At 40.7% G+C, this 21,519-nt stretch overlaps 1 protein-coding gene across 3 annotated transcripts in view; it reads left to right on the forward strand.

Annotated features, from left to right (window-relative positions):
* Positions 1-21,519, forward strand: part of LOC114053760 (microtubule-associated protein RP/EB family member 2) — a 193,017-nt gene that overhangs the window by 166,320 nt on the left and 5,178 nt on the right. For all 3 annotated transcript variants that reach the window (XM_027876899.1, XM_027876898.1, XM_027876897.1), the window contains 2 exons: positions 5,394-5,536; positions 14,704-14,862. In XM_027876899.1, the coding sequence (XP_027732700.1) occupies positions 5,394-5,536; positions 14,704-14,862 (302 nt within the window). The remainder of the gene's footprint in view (positions 1-5,393; positions 5,537-14,703; positions 14,863-21,519) is intronic.

Genomic DNA, 21,519 nt, shown 5'->3' on the forward strand with positions numbered 1-21,519 from the left:
GGCCTTAGAAATTAGATTATGTAGTTTCATTATAATTAGTGCATTTCTTTGGTGTGTCTAGTTTTGTTGCTGTTTTTGCTGTTGCTTGTTTTAAAAGAAAGTAAAGCTTGAAAGCAACATCAGGGCCAGGTCTTTAGGGCGTCCTCGAACATCCAGCAGCTCCTCTTCGGTCACACAAGTAAACAAGATGGCACTGAAAAAGGAGGAGAGGAAGTCTCTTTTTCCGCTCTCTAAATTCTGACACTTCTTTATGTATTTTAGCCATGTGGCGGCTCTCCAGGGAAATTATTTTCGTATCAGATCACAGTTTATGAAAATCTGAGAGTTCAGTCTCCTCTTAAAAATGTACCTTTGGTTTGAACCCCAGAGTGCGTTTTCCATTAAAGCATTAAAACCTTCAGAGTAGATGCATAGATTTTTCTCAGTGCTATTCTTTTTATTTCCTGCCATCAGATTTATTTTTTTAAGAGTGAATGAAGAGTGGACTTTCTGAACAAAACTGGAGTGTGTGTGTGTGTGCGCGCGCGCGCGTGCGCATGTGTGTAGTATCCCGAGGAAAGCACCACCCTTGAGAGATTCTGTTTCTAACAGCCTTTTATTCCATCACTGGTCAGTTTCTGCCAAAACTGCTTCATAGGAACAAAAATGCCAACTAATTTAAAAATCAGATAAGGCTAATAGAGGAAGGGAAAGGAACATGCATTCAAATAGCACTTCCTAATATGACAGTGCCAGTGTGCTAAGCGCTTTACAAATATCTCATTTGATCCTTCCAACAACCCTGCAAGGTAGATACTGTTATTATTTCCACTTTACAGTTGAGGAAATGGAGGCAAACAGGTTAAGTGACTTACTTAGGGTCACACAACTAGTAAAGTGTCTGAGAACAAATTTGAATTCAGGTCTTTCTGACTCCAGGTCCAATCCTCTGTCTGTTGAATTGCAAAATTGCCTTAATAACTTAAATTGATTTTTAAATTGTTCACCTATCCTTAAGTCTGATAAATAATATGTTCCATGTTCTTCTAATTTTCTTATAAAATCTCCCTTTATATCTAGGTCGTGTATCCATTTTGACCTTATCTTAGTATTTTAATTGTACATTATGTGTTATTGAATGTTATAAAACTATTATAAAAACGTTTCTCTGTTATGTCATATCTCCACTCTACTTTTTCATATGCCATTCCCTAAACGTCTAGTGCCTGTTACCGAGGAGCTCATGCTATTTCACACATGTGTCATATTAATATGTAGTTGGAAAGCGGTGGTAGATAATACACTCCTTGCAGTTATAGATAGCAGGTAGTCTGCTTTTTGTTTCTCTTCCTTTTTCTGTTCTATTCTACCCACTGAAAATATTTTGATGTACATTGTTGTGTAAAAAGCCTATAAAGATGCATTTTACAAAAGCATGTGGCACATTAAGTGCTTTGGTACCACCAGCATTAAAGTTTGGGCACATATGGCCAAAACTCCCCCTGCCATTTTAAGGCTGTATCTGTGGTAACTATTAGAGTCAATGGTTTTGACCATCACAAAGTCAGTCAACCGCTTTCTGGGTTTTTTTTTTTTCCCAAAAACTGACTGTTTCTAAATTGACAAGAGTGGCCAGTTTTGTAATATTATTTAGATACAGCATAAGTAATACTTGGGAAAGATTTTTCATGAGTTTGGCTATATGGCAGAAGAGTACTATGAGATGTAGTAGGGGCGTGGGGGATGGGGCAAGGAACTCAGCTATGAGTGATTTTTTGTTCTTTTATGCTTTTTTAGATATCCACTGGGTACTGTTGGTTGTCTGTATTCTTTGAATTGCTTTAATTGCAAAGGCCCGTAAGAGCTTTCTTTATGTGAAAATAGATCACTAATAAAAGGGACAGAAGTGTTTTGATGTTAAAAGGCACTTTCAGGACTAAATAAATGGCTAAAAGCTTTTATTCAGAAAGCAGCTGATGTAGAGTGGTTCCTGGCCTCTTTGCATTGCTCTGTAGCATTTACTGTTTATCAGACGCAAACAGTTCCATCAGTCACCTGCCAACACTGGTGAGTCAGTGAGCCTTGAGCAGTCAAACTGGGCTGTGAAGATGTACCAGGTTTAGGCATTGATTTATGTAGCAAGCATTTACGAAGCACCTACTATATGCAAAGTATGCTACTAGATACTGTGAAGGGTACAAGATAAATAAAATGCCAGAGTAACTGTCCTCAAGGATCTTGTAGCCTAGTAGGGGGGATAAAATACCCCAAAATAGCTATAATGGTAAGATAGAATACAGTAACTATGATGACAAGATTAAAAGTACTATAATTTATGTATAGCATGATGTGGAGATCAGAAGAAAGGTTATTTTTGACAGAGAGGATGAAGGATGGATTCAATGAGGGGATGGTGTTTGGTAAATGATCTTGAGTTTAATAGGTCAAATAGGGAAGGCAACCATTTTCAAGATAGAAGGAACAACATGAACAAAATCTTCTAGATATGAAAAGAAGGCACATTCAGGGAAACCGGACATAGGTCATTTTGCTTAGACTCCCAGGTCAATGAGAGAGAGAGAGAAATGAGAGAGAAATCTGGAAAGATAAGTTAGAACCATCATGTGGTAAATCTTGAATGCCACACTGGAGTTTAGACTTTATTTGATGAGCAACAGAGGACTATTTAAGGTTTGGATTTTGATTTCATTTAGTTTGGAGGTTTTTTGTGTTTGTCTATTTGTTTTTAGGAGGGAAGGATAATATAATCAGAATTGTGCCATAGATTTTTTTTTAATCAATATTTAGAATTGTTCAAAGAGGAGAGAAACTGGAGGCAATTTAAATAATTCAGGAACTGGCAATTAAGGCCTGAATTAGGGTGGCAGTGGTAGAAACAGGGAAAATGAGATCATAGGATCATAGATTTAGAGCTCCAAGGGACGTCAGTTCATTTAGAACAACTCCCTTATTTTATATGTGAGGAAACTTGAGGCCCAAAGAGGTTAAATCATTTGCTTAAGATCACACAGATGGAAAATGGCAGAACTAAGACAACCCCAAGTCTAGTCATTCCAAATCCAGCACTTTTCATTATACTACACTGCCTCAGAAGCAAGAAGAACCTTCTCTGAGTTTTCCCATCTGTAAAATGGTTACAGTAACACAAGAAGCAGAATGGTACGGTGGAAAGAGTACTTGTTTTGGATCCAAAGGACCTGAGTTTGAATCATGATATTCGAGTTGAGTAACCTATGTGATCTTGGGCAAATCATTTCATCTCTATGGGCCTCAGTTTCCTCATATGTAAAATAAGGGAATTGGCCCTCTACAATGCCTTCTGGCTCTAAATCAGTGATCCTATGATTGATTAACTTGGCATATATACATTTGTGAATAGAGCTAACCTTCAATAAGGAGACAAAAAAAGAAAGTTTAATAATAAAAATATTCCCTTGGTATCAGATGAAGATAAACTTTTTTTTTCATAAGCAGTTTACAAATTTCGGACAGATGAATGTCTTGTATCTACAAATGACTGCCTATTAGGCAGAATTCTGTCTCCATACTACTGCCCTTAAGACTCTCTCCTCTCATTGCCTCCACCAAGGCTAATCCTTTCCCCTTTAGACAGAACATGTCCTAGCACACACGCCATTCCCTTTGTCCAGAGGTCCTGTCCTTAATCCCTGATGCTCTTGAGCAGAACTGATCCTATTCTGCCTTTCCTTCTACTCCTCCCTTCTCTGTCTTCCCATTGCCACTACCAATGACCCCATCTCACTTCACCTGTCCCCATCTCTTGCCACTGGAGTTAATTGGAGGTCAGCTCTTCATTCCTTCTAATCCTGATCACTGCAGCAAGAGATCCCACCCATCAGGACCCTCTGATTAGTTGGCTTGGTTACTTCCAGTGGTTTGAAGGGAAGGAATTCCCCTATTCTTCATACTGGGGCTATAGTGACAGGAGATCTGTTCCTAGAATCCCACATTGGAATCTCAAATGCATTTTTATATATAGAAATGTTATTATAGATGGTGTTTAGGTTCTATAGTATTATTAATACTGACAGGTCCAGTACATTATAGGTTAAGTAGCCATTTGCAGGTTGACCTGAGAACCTATCATTTCTAATATTATTTCTATCAGAAATTGATCAATTCCTTTTGCAGAAGGCCTTTCCCAGTTCCTCTCCTTCCCTTCTCTCCCTGCCCCCAATGCCTTCACTCTAGGATTAATTTTCATTTACTCTGAGTATCTTGTATGTACATGGTTGTTTGCATATTGTCTCCCCCGTTAGAATGTGAGCTCCTTCGAGGCACGGAATGTGTTTTTGTCTTTCTCCTGTGCTTAGCATAATGCCTGGCACATAGTAAGCACTTAATAAATGTTTGTTGACTGACTCATTGACGAGTATCTATAAACTAAAGACTAAATTGAGTTATAATATATACTAGAATCTCTAATAGAATTGTGTGAGCTTTCCACTGCATTAGACAATAATAACTAAAGTTTGCAAAGCTTTCTACAGAAATTATTATCTCCTTTGTTCCTTACAAGAGCCCTGTGAAGTAGGTACTACAGGTATTATGATCCTCATTTTACAGATAGGGGAACAGAGGGTTAGTTAGAGAAAGAAAGTGAACTTGACCATGCTTATGCAGCAACTTTCAGCAACAAAACTCGAACCCAAGACTTCCCAACTATAAGGTGGTCTAGCATTCTCCTCTATAACACTCTGCCTTTATAAATCTGTTGGTTTGTACTCAGGTACAACTATAGTTGTTGAAAATCCTCATGAAAGTTATATTTAGTCTGGATTCTCAAGTGCATTATTTCACTTTTTAAAGTTTTGCCACTGATAAAAATTTTGACAAGGTCCTTTCTAGCTCTATTGTAATCAGATTAATTAAAAGATATTATTTGTCACTTTAACCAAAAAATCTTGGCTTTACCTTTCTTCCCAAGAACTTAGTCCTTGGCAAAAGTGAATATTATATTAACTTTTCCCCCTGTCTTAGGAAAGGGAACCAGGACATAGAACAACCTGCCCAAGCACACAGTTATTTAGTAGCCAAATAGCGGGCCTTAACACAAAATTTCATATAAGTTTATTTCTGAAAGGGGCAGAAGGGAGTAGCTGGGAGTGTCTTTTGCATTCTCTATTAACATATTTCATGGCAGAAGCATGGTTTTGTGATGGTTGAAAAATCCCAAGAATCAAAGACCTGGGTTTAAGTCCTTTCTATGCTAAGCCCTGTAGCTTCACTTTCCTGGGCAGCCTCAGTTTCCTCACCTGTAACACGGAGTTGGACAAGATAATCTCTAAGGTTTCTTCCTACTCTGACAATATTGCCCATGGTTCTGTGTTTCCTAAGTGTCTGTTATTCATAGTTTCTTCTGTTGTTTCCAGGTGCTGCTAAATCTAGTCCGGCTTCTAAACCAGGATCTACCCCTTCTCGTCCCTCATCAGCAAAAAGGACCCCCTCTAGCAGTGGCTCAGCATCCAAATCTGAGAAAGACTTAGAAACCCAGGTCATACAGCTCAATGAACAGGTAACCTGTGATGCACAACGTTGTTCTGCGTGTGCTTCATGTGTGCCCTTTGGTGATTTTGCTGGGGGGGGGGGGGTGCACGTGTATGTTTTTTAAATAAAGGAAATGGTGCCATAGGGTTCAGTCATGATAGTTATTGAATCTGCAGCCTGATATATTGAGAATTGAGCGATCTTTGTACTTGCTTGCTATTAGCAGTGAACCACCAGAAGTCATTAGCTGAGATCCGGAGTGCTTTCTGACTAACCATTAGCAAGATCATACCAATGATTTACATAGATTTTGACTGTGGGAGGAAGAGCAAGCATTTGACTTGTTTGACGCCACTGGCTCTGCCTTCTAGTTATTACCTTTACATAGGAAAGACAGGAAATACATGTGTGTGGGAGACAATCCTATGCTCTACATGGTGAAAGGATTTTGAGAGGCAGCAATCCTTTGGCAAGGGATGGGAGACTCTTTAAAATTCTGATTAGAGTAAAAGAATAATTATTGGCCCAGGGCAGTCAGTGAATACAGTGTTTTAAGAATTGTGGAAAGTTCAGAATCTTTGAAGATTCCAAGTTTCACTGAGGAGTGAGCTGGTACAAATGTTTTAACTATCAACTCTCTGAAAAAAAAAAACAAATGTACACACAACATCCTTTTATCTTCATCATCACCATTTTCTCCATCACTTTCTTAAGTCCAAACAATCAATAAAACAATAAATCAGATGCTGATTTGTAGCGTTTGTCCATTTCTGTGATGTATAAGCTCACACTGATCATTTAACAGTCAGTTCTCAAGGCCAGTAGGAGCTGACTCCAACATGCCACTGGTTTCACTCCTATGAAGAGATTCCCAGAAGTTTTTCTCAAGAAATAATTGATACAATTATAATGAGCCTTGGACCACATGCCTGGGGCCCCCAAAAATATGAGACTCGAGAAATACAGTGCTTGCAGTAGTACTACTGGTGCTTTGGTAGATGCCCAACTTCATTAGTTTGGGCACTCCTCCAACTAGGGCATATCACAGTCTCCTTTCTTTTTTTTTTTTAAATATATTTTGATTTTTATTATTTATTTCTTTCAAATGTTCTTTTTAAATTTTGAGTTCCAAATTTTTTTCCTCCCACCCCCTTTACCCAACCCATTGAGAAGGCAAGCAATATATCAATTATACATGGGAAGTTATATAAAACATATTTCCATACAAGCTATATTTCAAAAAAAGGCAAGAAAAAAATTTTTTTTTTAGTGAGGCAATCAGGGTTAAATGACTTGCCCAAGGTCACACAGCTAGTACGTGTCAAGTGTTTGATCTGAGGCCAGATTTGAACTCAGGTCCTCCTGACTTCAGGGCCCGTGCTCCATCCACTGCGCCACCTAGCTGCCCCAAGAAAAATTTTTAAAAATGATAAAGTTATACTTCAGTTTGTATTCAGAGTTCATTAGTTCTCTCTCTGGAGGTGGTTAGCATTTTTTCATCATGAATCCTTTGGAATTGTCTTAGATCGTTGTATTGATCAGAGTAGCCAGTTCTTTCACAGTTGCAAATCACAACTCTTCCATGCCTTCTAATCCTGTATAGTTCTTGTCTTTGCCTTCCATTAATCTCCTATAAAGGACTTTTTGTTTGGTCTTTGAGCGTGTGAAGTTAACATAGCATCTGTTACCTCTAGTTTTTGCTACATGACTGATCCAGCTTCTTTTCTGGCCATGCCTGTTCTCAATAATGTCTTTTAGACTGTTTCTCATATACAAGTCATCCCTGGCAGTGTGCTAAAGCTCCTTGAGATGTATTATATCTGTCTCTTTCCATTGCCCTTTGAATAATATGTAATTATAGTTCGTCCCAGAAAGGGAGGAGTTGCCTAACAAAACCAATGTACAATTGGATTTGTCAACCAACTTAAGACTTCTGAAAGACATACAGAAAATGGAAGAAAGGGCAGGTAACTTATGATGGCTATAAAAAACATCACATGATCTTGCCAGAATGTTGGAAGCACTAAAGTTAGGAGTGGGATGAGGCTAGCTGAGAATGCTATGAGCAACAAAAAAGAATTTTTGCTCTCCATTTTGGGAGAAGGGTATCAGTGATGGGCTGGTACTCCTGCTTAGCCCTGAATATTATTAGGGATACAAAGACATGGCTTATGTTCTGGCCAAGGAGAAAAGCCATATATAGATTATGTTGTAATGGAAAGTCATGGACTCAAAATCAAAAGACTTAGGTCCAAGTCACAGCTCTTCCACTTGTTAGCCACTTAACCTCAGACAAATAATTTGACCTTTTTGAACACCAGCTTTCTCAACTGCAAAATGGGTATAAAAAATAATATTTGAACTACCTTGGTGTGTACTATTTACTGAACTGTATACTTTCAGGATACTAAAATGTATACCTACCTTTCAGGGTTGGTATAAGTCTCAGATTGAGATGATATAGGTAAAATGTTTTGTAACTGAAACCTGTATTCAAGGCAATTCAACAAACATTTTTAAGTACCTGAGCTGGGAAGATGTAAAATATGATATAGTACCAGACCTCAATAGATCTTAAAATGTAATAAAGGAGTTGTTCATATGGAAATATAGTTGTGTAAATGCCCATTTGACCTTAATACAGTGGGAACCTCAATTGCAGGTGAATTGGTTGACTCAGATCGTTGTAGGAAAACAGCGTTCCTTTATGCTAAGCCTGTTTTTAAAGAAAAGGTGAGTTTCAGAAGTCAGCTTTGTCTGTAAGATTCTAAATAATTAGCAGAGGTAATAACAGATCTGGAGGATCTAGAGTGAGGAGACAATCCCCACCAGGAGCCCACATGGGGTAGAAATACTTAGGAGTAAACATGTTCTCATGTATGGAGCCCAAAGGAGTCAACATGTTCTCATGTATGGAGTCCAAAGAAGAGTTTGTGAAACCTAGATTTTTGCCTCTAGCCTTGGAAAGGCATGGTGTAACCATTCAGTTCCCCCAAGTTTGAGACTAGAAGAGACAAAGGCAGTTCCTAGACAGTGTCACCCTCTTAGAAAGAAAATAGGGTTTTGCATATGGCCTACAGAGGCTGAAAGAAACAACCAGGAACTCAGGCTATGTTTGGGGGAACAAAGTAACTGAACTTTGTCCTGTGCAGGGTAATGGAGAGATGCCCTGTAGCAAACCCGTGTTTAAGAGTTCAGGGAGCCACACTTCTAGAATAAGAAAGGGGAATTCCTCGCCAAAGTCAGCCTCTTGGAGAAAAAGAGGATTATGCACAAATCTTCTGGAGCTGGGGGGAGAGCAGACAGTAATTAAAGCTATGATAGGGAGGAACAAAAGACCTAGACTTTGCCCCCTGCTATTATTGAGAATTATTTGGATGAGAAGGGAATTGCCTCACTTAGCAACTCCAAAGGCATTTATGGGAAGCCCAAGTCTTCAGGCTAATACTCTAAAAGAGGATGAATGTATGGGATCCTGAAGGTAAAAGTGAACCTCAGTGGAACAGTGGGGGATTGCCTCTCTTGAGACCCCAAGTTGTTTTCCCTTCTTAGGAGAACCCAAGACCATAGGGTGATGCTTTGAGTTTGTATTACTGTATAGGTCCTGGGGAGAAGGTTGGATTTACCAGAGAGTGAGGAGAATTATGTCTATTGTTGGTGGGTTACTACAGTGAATCCTTTACAAGTTCCTTAATTGTAGGGATAAAATAAAGGTTGTCCTGTACTTGATATGCTTTATTCCCTTAAGACCGTTCCCCTCACTAGCTTTGTGACTCTGGGCAAATCATTTAACCCCAATTGCCTCACCAAAAAATTAATTAATTAATTAATTTTTTAAAAAAGAGAGACTGTTCTCAAAACTAGGGATCATTTTTCCTGCATTTGTGGAGACTTAGCCACATTAGAGCTATATTCTACTATTTCCTATGGAGGCTTCTGAGTGGGGCCAACACAAGCTGAGGAGCTATGATTTAGAGTAACTGCTCCCAACGTTAAGCCTAGTCCGTGTAATCCCAGAACTCATGGAGAGGGCCGTGGGTTAAAGATGTGTGCTGACAGCATTTGCAAGTACCAAAGAAAATCAAAAGGGAACCTCATAGGGAGAAGTTAGTCTAGGAAGGCTGCATGGACTGAGAGAGTCATAAGCTGAGCTTTGTAGGAGTTATAAGGCTTGTAGAGGACTTCGATGTGCAGAGAAATGTAGGGGGAATTATAAAAAGGAGCAATAAATCTTCCCTCTGGTTATATTTTTTTCTGAGAATTTGTTTTCCTGGAAGAAAATCACTTGCTTCTCTTAATAAGAAAATCTAAATGATGGCCAGTTTATTGACATTGATACTGTGAAGTGACAGTGGAGATAGAATATTTATTTGTCTATTGATTTTTTTTTTGACCGAGTTAAAGCAAGACCATTGTGGTAAGATTTTGACTGAGCTACTGTTGACTTTTAATGAGACATTTTTATAGCTGAGTATTTGTTACCTAAAGAATGTAGAGCACTAAGCCTCAACTTCAGATGCGTATTTCGGCAAATATTTCAACTATTTGTTCATTGTGCAAACCAAAACACCATAGAAAAACAAACAATCCTAGTTCCTCTGGATTGAATGTGTCAGACAGATACTCCCTGCCTGGTAAACTAAAGCCTTATAAGTAGACTAGTAGCATGCCTTACATTATTGTGATTCAGTCTGCTAGCACCTAAATGGGGACAGAGGAGAGAGACAGACAGACAGACATGCAGTGGCCTGGTCAGGCAAGTTGTTTTTTCAACAGTGCAGGATTTCAGGAACAAAGCAAAGTTTCATTTTGCTAGATCTGGAGCTGGCACTTTTGACTTTTACAAGTGGCTGAGTTACGGCATTAAATGAGGAGGCCTTCCCTCACTGTCTCAAAAAGAGAGGCCTCCAAACCTTCTTCAAAGAGAAGCTATTTGGAATTTTTCTGAAACAGCATAACAAGCAAAATCTCTTATGTTCACAGGTAGAACATCAATTTTCACCCAGAGTTGGGGTTAGATGGCAGAGAATTCAATGGCAGCTCCAAAGTCATTCTTATGGAAAAAGAGTAAATCTAGGTTGAAGATGAGGGAGTTTGGTGACACAGTGGATAGAGAGAGAATTGGGCCTGGAGTCAGGAAGAGACCAGTTCAAATCCAGCCTCAGACATGTAGTAGTTGTGTGACCCTGAGCAAGTCACTTAACCTCTGTCTGCCCTAGTTTCTTCATCTGTAAAATGTAGATGAGAATAATAGAAATTACCTCCCAGGGTTTTTGTAAGGATCAAATGAGAGAATATTTGTAAAGCTCTCTGCAAACCTTGAAGTGCTGTATAAATGTTAGCTAGCTAGTATGCACAAGCCCTGTTGAGAACTCTAGAGGTAGCACTAGATGACTCACTTGCATAAATTTCCTATTATTTGACCAAATCAGTCGGTCAGGCAGGTTTGGTTTTCTTTATTCAAAATCTGACTTCAAATTCCATTGATGTCTTGAATCTCCAATAGTGGAAAAGATGATAGGCTTGAAATTAGGAAAGACCCAGATTCAAATACCATACTCTAGCTAGCTGTGTGAACCACAGAAAGTCATTTAACTCTCTGTGCCTCAGTTTACTGATCTGCAATATGAAGAAAATAATACTTGTACTGCTACCTTACAGGGTGGTTTTGAGGGAAATACAAATGTGAAATATGTAGTGGGAAGAACACTGCATATAGGAGACAGGAAAGGGAATTCTGGTCTTGACAATGAATCCATTAATCACATCATATTGTGGAAATAAAATATTTACTCAAATATAAGGGAAATGGCTTTTCCAGCCCTGGGGAATTTAGCATAGTGTAGCCTTAAAAACAAATATGAGGCCACAGGTCCAAGGCCTACAGTATGTTCACGGTGTAGAGAGAAATTTTGAGCTTTTATGCCATTCCTATGTGAATCCTTTCCTGAGCCTCATGTCACGCCCCATCCCCTAGCTGCTAGTGCCTTCCCACTCAGAAACCTTGTGTTTCTTTTGTATTTACCCTGATAGAATGTAAACTCCCTGAAGATAGCCTGTCTCACTTCAGTCTTTGTATCTTCAGTGCCTAGTAAAGGGTTGGGGAACCTGTAGCCTTCTAGATCCTTGGGTGCGGCCTTTTGACTGAGTCCAAGTTTTACAGAACAAAAGCTTTTATTAAGCAGATTTGTTCTGTGAAGTTTGGATTCAGTCAAAGGGCTGAACTTGAGGACCTAGAGGGCTACATGTGGCTTTAAGGCTACAGGTTCCCCACCCCCTGCAGTACATAGTTGCAATCTAATAAATGCTTAGTAATTGGTTGATATTTTGCTTTTCCTTTATATTTCCTTGTCCCTTGGTTTTTCATGGGAACTGACTTATATAAGGAATACTGGAGTGTTTGAGGCAAGCAAATTGCTTAAGTGTACTTGACCCATTGTTATGGGGGTCAAGTAAAACATTTTCAGGTAAATAAAAAGTTCCTCAATCTAATGATCTTTTAACAAGAAGAAAAAAGCTTAGTGATTCAAATTCAGAAAATTTCATATGATCACGGGAGTTGAATGAGAAAAATGCTTATTAAGTTCTTAATATATGTGAAGCACTGTGCTATAGCACTGGGGATAGAGATACAGAAAAGCAAGGCAGCCCCTGCTCTCTAGAACCTCACATTCTAATTAGGAGAGACAACACACCCAGGAGGTTTCCACTACAGAGCAGATGGAATGGCCCCATTGTACTTAGGATGCAGCAGCTGAGTAGATGACAAAGACCAGGCTACAATAGAAGGTCAGAGAAAAATACCCAAAGAGACAGAAAGCCCAGAAGCAGGGCAGATGGTCCACAATCTTCCTGAAAGTATTATAGTTGGTGACGGTTCAGAGAGTAGCAGGTCTCTGTGTTACCTCTAGCAGGGATGAGGATGGAAAGGGGAAGAATAGGGTCAGCATCCAGCAGCTGGTAGGAGCTGGGGAAATAGGGGCTGAGGTAGAAAAGGGGAAGAGTTCCTCCTTCCTGCTGGGGCCTTGGGGGAACCTGTTGCATTATGGGCAGGTAGGGTGGGTCAGGATAGGGGATGGAAAAGTCCTCAGCAGGCTCCCTGCACCTGGACCTTCTGGGCTATTGGGATGATTGTTGGCATTATCCTTTGACGGATTCTGAGTGTTCAAGTCCAGGAATTATTTATTAACAGCTGAAGTCTCGGCCAGAACGAAGCTCTCTTACTTCTGGAAGTAAGATGGCATTGTTTTTTAATTCACAAACCCCAGCCCTCAGAGACAAAATGATTCTCAAGCTGCATGCATTTAGGGTTTGCGTGTTCATTGTCTTCAGCGCTGTTGCAATGCTACTTGTGGTCAGAGGACTAGGTGATCCTCTGTCTGCGTGGGAGAAATACAAATGGACTGGGACTCTGGATGAAGTCATTGGGTTTCTGCTTTGCTCCACTTTGATAAAGCTACAGCCAGATTTGAGAACTAGGTTGCAGAAATTAGAGCTCGAGGAATCTCAGGGCTGGCAGGGAGCTCAGCGGTCAGGCAGTCCGCCCTGCACCTGACGTGTGATGAATCTCCACTCCAGTTGTTAACCAGTGGACATCTAGCCTCCACTCAGAGATCTTTAGTGATGGGGGAACCCTGACCTCCTGAAGCAGTGCATTCCACTTTGGCATGACGCCACCGTTTAGGAAAGTTGGGGGATTTTCCCTCATGTCAAGCCCCAGTTCCTCTTGGTCTCTTCTTTGTACTCATTGATGTTAATTCCCTCTTTGGGACCAAGCAAAACAAATCAGTCCTTCTACCATGTGACAGCACCTGCCATATTTGAAGCCAACCAGCCTGTGCCTCCTAAGTCATCTCTTTTTCGGTACTTTCAGTGTTCTAGCTGGTGCAGTGGATAGAGCCAGGAGTCAGGAAGACCTGAGTTCAAATGCAGCCTCAGATACTTACTAGCTATATGACCGTGGACAAGTCTTTTAAACCTCTTTCTGCCTCAGTTTCCTCAATTGTAAAATGGGAATAATAATAATAGCACCTACCTCTCAGGGTTGTAGGACCAAATGAGATAATATTTGTAAAGTGTTTAGCACAATGTCTGGCACATAGCAGGCATTTAATAAAATGTTTCTTAGTCACCTTTCCTCCCCCCTTCAATGGATCCTCATATTAAACTTCATGGTTTCAAGTACTCCTATCATCCTGGTCTTCTTCCTCTGGGGATGCTACAGTTTGTCAGCATCTTTCCTAATACATGGACCCCAAGAGTGAACATAATGTATGTGACCAATCATTGGTGTGTTAAGCATCTGAAAGTATTGGCAGGCTATGGTTCAAATGGTTGTGTGTGAGATGCCTTTTACTGGCACAGCAACTAGGACCCTGGATAGAGACAGCAGGAGACAGTTTGTCCCGCCAACCTTCCTTTTTGTAAATTGTTCCTAAATTCAATCCCTTATCCATCCAAACTGCCAGGAACTTAGAATTCAAAATCCATCACACTGAGTTGACTATGGCCATGCCTTGGCCAGTGGACTTTGAAGGGTCTTTGCATGTATTTGCATGTGGTTCCCATGGGATAAATGAAGACTTGGAACTCTGCTGTTTCTCCTTTTCTGGTTTAGTAGCCTTTAAAATAAACAATCTCCCCTTTGGACCAATTTCCCCTTTCCTTTGATAATACTCAACTATGCTGAATGTTGTGGTGACATTTGGGGGAGAACAGGACAATTGTAGTCTTATAATCAATGTTGCCTAAAGGGCTTCCACGATAAATCTGAGGCAGGCACGGTAGTCCACGCAGCCCCACCTCCCCTTCTCATTTTCCCAGGGCAAACTTTCTGAGGCTGCTGTTTCAGTCCAAGACCCAGCTTTTGAACAGATTTGGAGAAAGAGTTGTTCCCTGGCTGGGGAAGCTTATTTCTCTCCCTAAAAGAGCTTTGTTGTCTAGGAAAGGCCATTCTAGTACTGGTTAATAAATGCCCCATTGACTGAAGGGCATGGGTAGTAAACTATTGAAATAGGGCATCTTGGCATGAGCTTGGGCCCCAGACAAGAGCCCTTTTGTTTCTCCCTTGTACATAGCTTGGTCACTCCTTCACTTACTGTTGTGTCTTTGCGTGGCTGTTTGCTTCTTTGCATGTGTATAGTTTGGCGTTTTATTTCTTATGGTATATTTCCGGGTTCCTTTTCCCTCACACAGGTACATTCGTTAAAACTTGCACTTGAAGGCGTGGAGAAGGAAAGAGATTTCTACTTTGGAAAGTTGAGAGAGATTGAGCTGCTCTGCCAAGAACATGGGCAGGAAAATGATGATCTCGTGCAGAGACTAATGGAGGTCCTATATGCTTCAGAAGAACATGTAAGTTAGACGAGACTCTGGCTCACTTTTTTTTTTTTAATGAAAATACAAAAGATTTAATTGACTTGGAAGAGTATCTTCCCCATCACCAGGCTGAAAGTTCAAAATCTTCATCATCATCCTCAAAGGTTTATGAAATAGCATGTATACATGGAAAGGAGGCAGGGGATAAAGGTCAGGTTTGTTGAGCTAAGAAGGTGAATTCATGCAGGTATGTTCCAAGTGTTTTTCAACACTGTGAGTAGGAAGAGGTTGATTTTATACTGTCTGTATAAGACTGCCTAGCTCTTAAGGAAAGAGTACGAGCCTCAGACTAAATGTGAGCACAAGCAAAAAAAAATCATCCCAGTGTCTCCCCACCATGTTCTTCCAATCCTTTTCCTTCCCTCCCCTCCCCCAACCACCCACCCACCCCAGTATCTGCTCCTCTTTTTTGACCTCCTATCTTGGTTACTCAGTGTCTGCCAAGAACAGAGTCATCCACCAAGGATTGCACTTTGTATGGTTTGAAAAATGCCTATAGAAGGCCCCCTTTGGGGAGACGCCCAGCCACTATCGATGCTGCTCAGGAGTACTTCTGCTACTGGTGGGAGACCTATAATATGGCTCAGTCATGACAATGAAAAGCAGATGTGGGGAGCTGGAAAAGAACAGATTAAGAACCTAAACTTGTGCAGTGAGACACAGGGAAAAGTGAAGACAAGAGGAGGGAAAATAAGAGGTGAAGTACAAGTCATGCTGAATCTGTAAATGCAGGGGCCTAGACCTGTGATCCTGGCACAGAGCACGGACCCACAGACACCTCACATAGAATTGGAATTTGCCATTCATTTTTCAGCGTGGAAGGAGAGCATAGATAGCTAACATGTTGTGGTTTCAGAATGGCTTTTGAGACCATGTTGAGGTTGGTTGTGGGCATGCCGTCTGTGTTAGCTTTGGTTTCTGTCTGACCGAGAAGCATGCACATGCTTTGAGGGCACTGTGGTTGGTTGCTATGTGTGTTGGTATTTTAATAGAATATAACTAGCCACCTATTTTATTTTTTTAATGTCCTATTCCAGTTGAAAACAGGCAAATGTTGACTTCATTCCTGACTTGAAATCTCAATTTCAATATGTAAATCTTCTAACATGCAAGAAAACTGTCTGTGGATAAAGTCCCCCAACTACAGCTGTCCCATTTTTTTTTTAGTTCCCCTCTTTTTTATACCTCCTTTTAAACCTCCATTACTTGATTATAAGTCCATGTGATGTGGGAATCTCATTGAACTTACGTGCTACTTGACAGAAAATGGCTGCTCTGGGTAGGCATTAAACTAGTTTTAAAGATTCTTCTCATCTACTACAAAAAGTGGGTGAATTTTGTTTCTCCAGTCACCCCTAATGCCCTTTATCCTCCTGGAGAGGAAGCAACATTGCATAATGGATGTGTGGGACTTGGAGTCAAGGCTCGGCTCCAAATCTCACCCTCGACAATCGTTAACTTGGCCACCTTGGACAAGTCACTTAACCAGTCTAGGCTTCGGCTCCTCAACCTGTAAAATGAGGATTTGGGCCTAGATGGACTCCAGTGTCCCTTCTGGTTCTAAATCTCTGGTTTTATGATCCTCACTAGGATATCTGAGACTAAATTCTATAGAGTATTGGGAGCTTTCGAGTAATCATCCCGCGTTCAATCCTTGCTCATCCTTGCTAATGGGATAAGGGTAGCATGCATAATTAAAATCTAGTCCCCTGGTAGTAGGGGGAAAGCCCAGTGCTCCCAGCAGCCAAAAAAAAAGTCTTTTGAATGCCACCAGTAACCTTGCCATACAGCTTTGTTCTAGATCTTGTCACAAGGAAGGATTCGCATTTATGGACATTTTTGGGGAAAGTCCGATTCGGCACCAGCCAGTCCTGAAAAACAGAATCCAGCAACGTAGGTGTCCTGTCCATTAGATTACTGGGTCAATAAAATCCAGAACTTACAGATATGGCCAGGTTTATGCAAAAGTAAAATAGTTGACTCTCTGAATAACTACTGATTAGGCCCTTCTGGTCCCCAAAATACTGCCCTTGCTCACCTAATGTCTCAGATTTATTCCTTTAGTTTACCAATGTCCTCTCCATTTAAAAGTGTAGATATGCTGGGGGAGTAAATGCTGTAATCCTTAACAGTCATTCCTTAATGCAATAGGTTTATCAGATGTTTTCCTAACTTCATGTTTTGATCACTAGGGAGGGAGAGAAGAATGGGATGTGGGGTGAGGGGTAGGGGGAGTAGAGACACTGAGTAGAGGAAAGGGCACAGAACAGGAAGATGACAAATAGGCTGGGGTCAGTCCCACTCATGGGTGGAGCAGACAGGACTTGTTTAGGATTATAGATTAAATATGCCCCTCTCTCACAGTCTGAAAGGGGACTTCCAGATTTCTTTAATTTGCCAAAAAGAAGGGCAGTGTGGTGGAAAGAACATGAGGTTCTGAGGGCAAAGAGCTGGGTCTCTCTGAGTCCCTGTTCTGCCACTTGACTGTGGGAGAGCCGGGAACCTCTGAGCAAGCCCCTTCAGTTCTCGTGGTTTCTGTTTTCTCTTCTTTAAAATGATGGTGGCTGGACTACATAGATGAGCTTTTAATCATCCTTCCAACTTGAATACGCTAGGTTCTGCACAATTGCAAACCATTTACAGCAAATTTTGAATAAATTTGTATCTTGCTGCTTCCACTCACTGAACAATTTGGAGGTTACTCCCTTAGGAAGAGCAGTTTCCAAATGAGGTGTGACTCAACTCTCGGCTCCATCCCACTCTCCTCCAATCCCCTTCCTGCCACAGAGAGATTTATCTTTTTCTGGTTGGCTGAGTTTTTTTGCTAAGTTCACCTTTTCTGTAACCTCTGGTGTTTTGGAGTTCAGACAGCACCACTAACTAGGAGGAAAGGGGTGTGGGAGGGAGAAGAGAGAGTGTGTTATCATTGCCACTGCCGTCCAAGGGTTATCTGAAATGTAGACTGAGTGAGAATTAGCTAGTGACAGTAACCAGACAGGGGGATTGGAAGAGAAAGAAAAGAAAATGTGAGATTACTTTCATTGTGGAGAGAGGGAGGGGGAGAGGAAGATGGGATATCTTAAAATGCCATTGCCAGCTGGATTTCTTTTTAATTTCAAGAGATATATATATATGTAGCATAAGGCATTGTACCAGGACTACTCCCAATTTTAGTCCAGAGGAGATTCATCAGAGACTATACTGTGTTTTCCACAAAGTGCAGGCCCTTTGATCTTGGATGTGCCAAGCGTCCTTAGATAGGACAAATCCCTCTGTCTTGACCTTTGGGCTTCATGAAGGAAATGGTATGATTCTCAACCATGGGCCTTTTTACAGAGCTGGAAGAATTTAAAAATTCTTGGAGTACATACATTTTCTCCTATGCCATGTCTTGTTCTTTCAGTAATGTCTCACTGATGCCTCATCATGGCCAGGAGGTAACTGGGTTCTTGAAGGCTTGTTCAACCAAGCAGTCCCTGAGTCAGGGAGGCCTTACCATGTTGGAAAGCCTCCTGGAATGAACCCTAGAATGGCCTGTATGTGTGTTACCAAAAGACCAGCCTAGCTCATTTCAGAGCCATCACAGAAGGCTGCCACGGGGCATTTGATGAAGTTTGATGATGAATGTTGTCAGCCTTATCAACTCACAGACTGAGTCCACTCACATGCACTGCTGTGTTACAAATCAGCAAAATCATGAACCTTTGAAGTACATGTTGTTAGAACACCCAATCTATCCTCTTTTTTTTCTTCCTCCTCATTTCTTCCTTGTTTCTTACTCTACCCTACACCTCCCATTTTGTTGGAGACCTCCATAAAGGTGCAAGGAATTCTGTACATATTTAATGAAATGCTTTTTGATTGGTTGGAGACATGCTTAAAACCTTACAAGTATTTTTCTTTCTCCCTGTTATCAGTGACCTCATATTTCCGCATTATCTCCATACCCACTAAATTGTATTTTGGGCCAATGATACTGTATCCCTAAAGTTGGCCTGTCCAGCAGAGGTAGTTCTGTAGCAGCCAAAGGGAGTCTATTGTCAGTCTTCAATAACGGGTGGGTGTGCTCAACTAAGAAAAAGGCAACAGTATTTTTTCATAAGTATTGCTGGTAATTCTGTGCATAATAATCATATAGATCACGTTTGTTATAGACTTTTAAGACTTTCCAAGTGCTTTCCTCATAACAGTGCTTGAAGTAGTTACTCCAAATATCATATCCATTTTACAAATGAGAAAACCAAGGTGACTTGCCCAGAGTCACTCAGCAAGCCTGTGATCAGCAAAATCAGGATTCAAGTACAGGTATTCATTCCACTAGAATATGCTGCCTCTGCATATGACAGGCCAGAGAGGACTCATTCCTCCTGCTGCACTGCTGTTGAAGGAAAACAATTGCCTATCCCTTTCCCAGAACGTCCTTGAGATAATAAAGGTGATGACTCATTAACTGAAGAATTTCAGGCCAGTTCTGGTGTGCACTGCTCAGCTAAGAGAATTATTGGGAAATATTAGAGGGATGGAGATAAGATAGTCTAAGTTTTGTTACTATTAAGAGTATCTGGATTCAATCAGTTAATCACCAAGCATTTATTAAGTACCTATGTGCCAGGCACTGGGAATAAAAAGACTGAAGTAAAACAACCTCGCCCCCAAGGAGCTTACATTATAATGGGGAGACAACATGTATAAAAATAAATGTACAGAGCACATTCAAAGCAGCTGTTAGGTAGGACATAGAGGAAAGCAGTTGTGAGGGAGGAGACAAGGAAAAGCCTTATTCATTAGATGGTCCTTGGGCTGAGTCTTAAAGGAAAGGCCCAAGTGAGAAGGGAGAGTATTTCTGCTCATACGAGCCACGAGGGTTGACTATATAGATCTGGGATTCATCTGAAAAGAAGTGAAGGATCCTTTTATTCTTGTTGCCAAATCCTTCCTGGGATGACCAAGTTTTGGAAGATATAGAAGTCCAAATGTTGATTTTTTAATACAAAGTCTTGAGATGTGATTAATTTTCAAGATGTTAAAGACTTCCTGCCTCTCCACCAAAACAGACATCCTTTTCTATTAAAAAAAAAAGTCATCAGATATCTAGGGCAAGACCTGCCAACCTCGTGCTCCAAACTCAAAGTGTTAAATTTCCAGGACAAATGACCACCCCTTTTATTATCTTCCTTTACCTTTCAGTTAATGCTGAACTTGAATCCACTATTGAAGACTAACTAATCTGTCTGCTGTTCCCCTCTGAAATTCTGATTGAGCTGTGGTGCCTGTCTTTCCTTATCAAACTGGAGTTTTTCTTCTCATAGCTTTCCCACCCCCATCCTTTCTCTTCAATCCCATTTGCATGCACAAAGCTAGGGCTCCTGTCACAGTCTGGGGAGGCATTCCCATTGGTCCCCTCTCCCTCTATCCCTTCAGGATGAAGGCCAAAGGGAATGCATCCTCAGGGAATGGCAAGAGCCCAGCTTTATGGGTGCTTACGCTATGCTAACGCAAATTGGATTTTCCAAATGATTCTTTCCCTCTTCAGACAATACCTGAGATTAGGAAGCTGCCATCAAGATCTGTCTCAGAACCTAGCAGATGGTTGTGGCTGATTTGCAGTTAGGTTCTATGTGATCATTGCATGTGTCCTACATTTTGTTTTGGTTTTCCCAGCCTCCCTGCTATATCTGGTTATTAAGTTCTTTATTGTTTTGTCAAGGAAGAGGAGAAAAGGTTTCTGTGATCATAAAATAGAAATGTGTGGGCCACGATCTCAAAATTGTGCTTTGTAACACATCCTTCTCTGAATTATAGATGCTGTCCTCCAGACTCTTAGAACTTACACATCAAGCCTTTACAGCCTTTCAGTAATATGGGGGAATTTGTTGTTCATGCCAATAACCTCTAATAAAAGTTGCCTGGGGACAGCGGTTTTTGCAGCAGATGTATTGCATCACATATGTGTTGCACTTTGAACAGGAATTCTGCAATGTTGTGTAAAGCCATCCTCACAGCTGCATAACCCTTAGAAGAACTTTTCCATAAAATAGTTCCCTTCTCATGAGCTCCTCTCTTAAGCAGCTTGTGACATATCAGTTCAAAGTCTATAGAAACATAAGTGAGAGAGCCTTCAAATAAAATCACCTACGTGGTCCAATGGATGGAGTGCCAGACCTGGAGCCAGGAAGACCTGAGTTCAAATTTGGCCTCAGACACTTGCTAGCTCTGTGACCCTGGGTGAGTCACTTAACCTCTGTTTGCCTCAATTTTGCCCATATTCCGTTCTTCTCCATTAAACAAAGTAGAAATAACTTATTGGAAGCCAATTATGAAGTAATGTAGAATAATTCAAATGATGCAATGTACTAAAGCATGGTTGACTATTATTGAGGGATTGACATACACATTAAAATAATTAGCATTATTATCTGAGCTTATGGGACTATGTGTGAATTATGTATGTGGAGGAAAGGTGTGTATGTGTATATGTATGTATTTGTGTGTGGTTGTATAAATAAAAGAATAGTTACATCTACTAAGAAGTATAATGGATAGAGTACTGGAGTAGGGAGGCCTAGAGTCAAATCCTACCTCAGACACTTATTAGCTGTGTGACCTTGAGCAAGTTACTTAACCACTAGGTGC

The sequence above is a fragment of the Vombatus ursinus genome, unplaced genomic scaffold (assembly GCF_900497805.2).
Source record: "Vombatus ursinus unplaced genomic scaffold, bare-nosed wombat genome assembly UNPS02014812.1, whole genome shotgun sequence".
Taxonomy (NCBI): Eukaryota; Metazoa; Chordata; class Mammalia; order Diprotodontia; family Vombatidae; genus Vombatus; species Vombatus ursinus.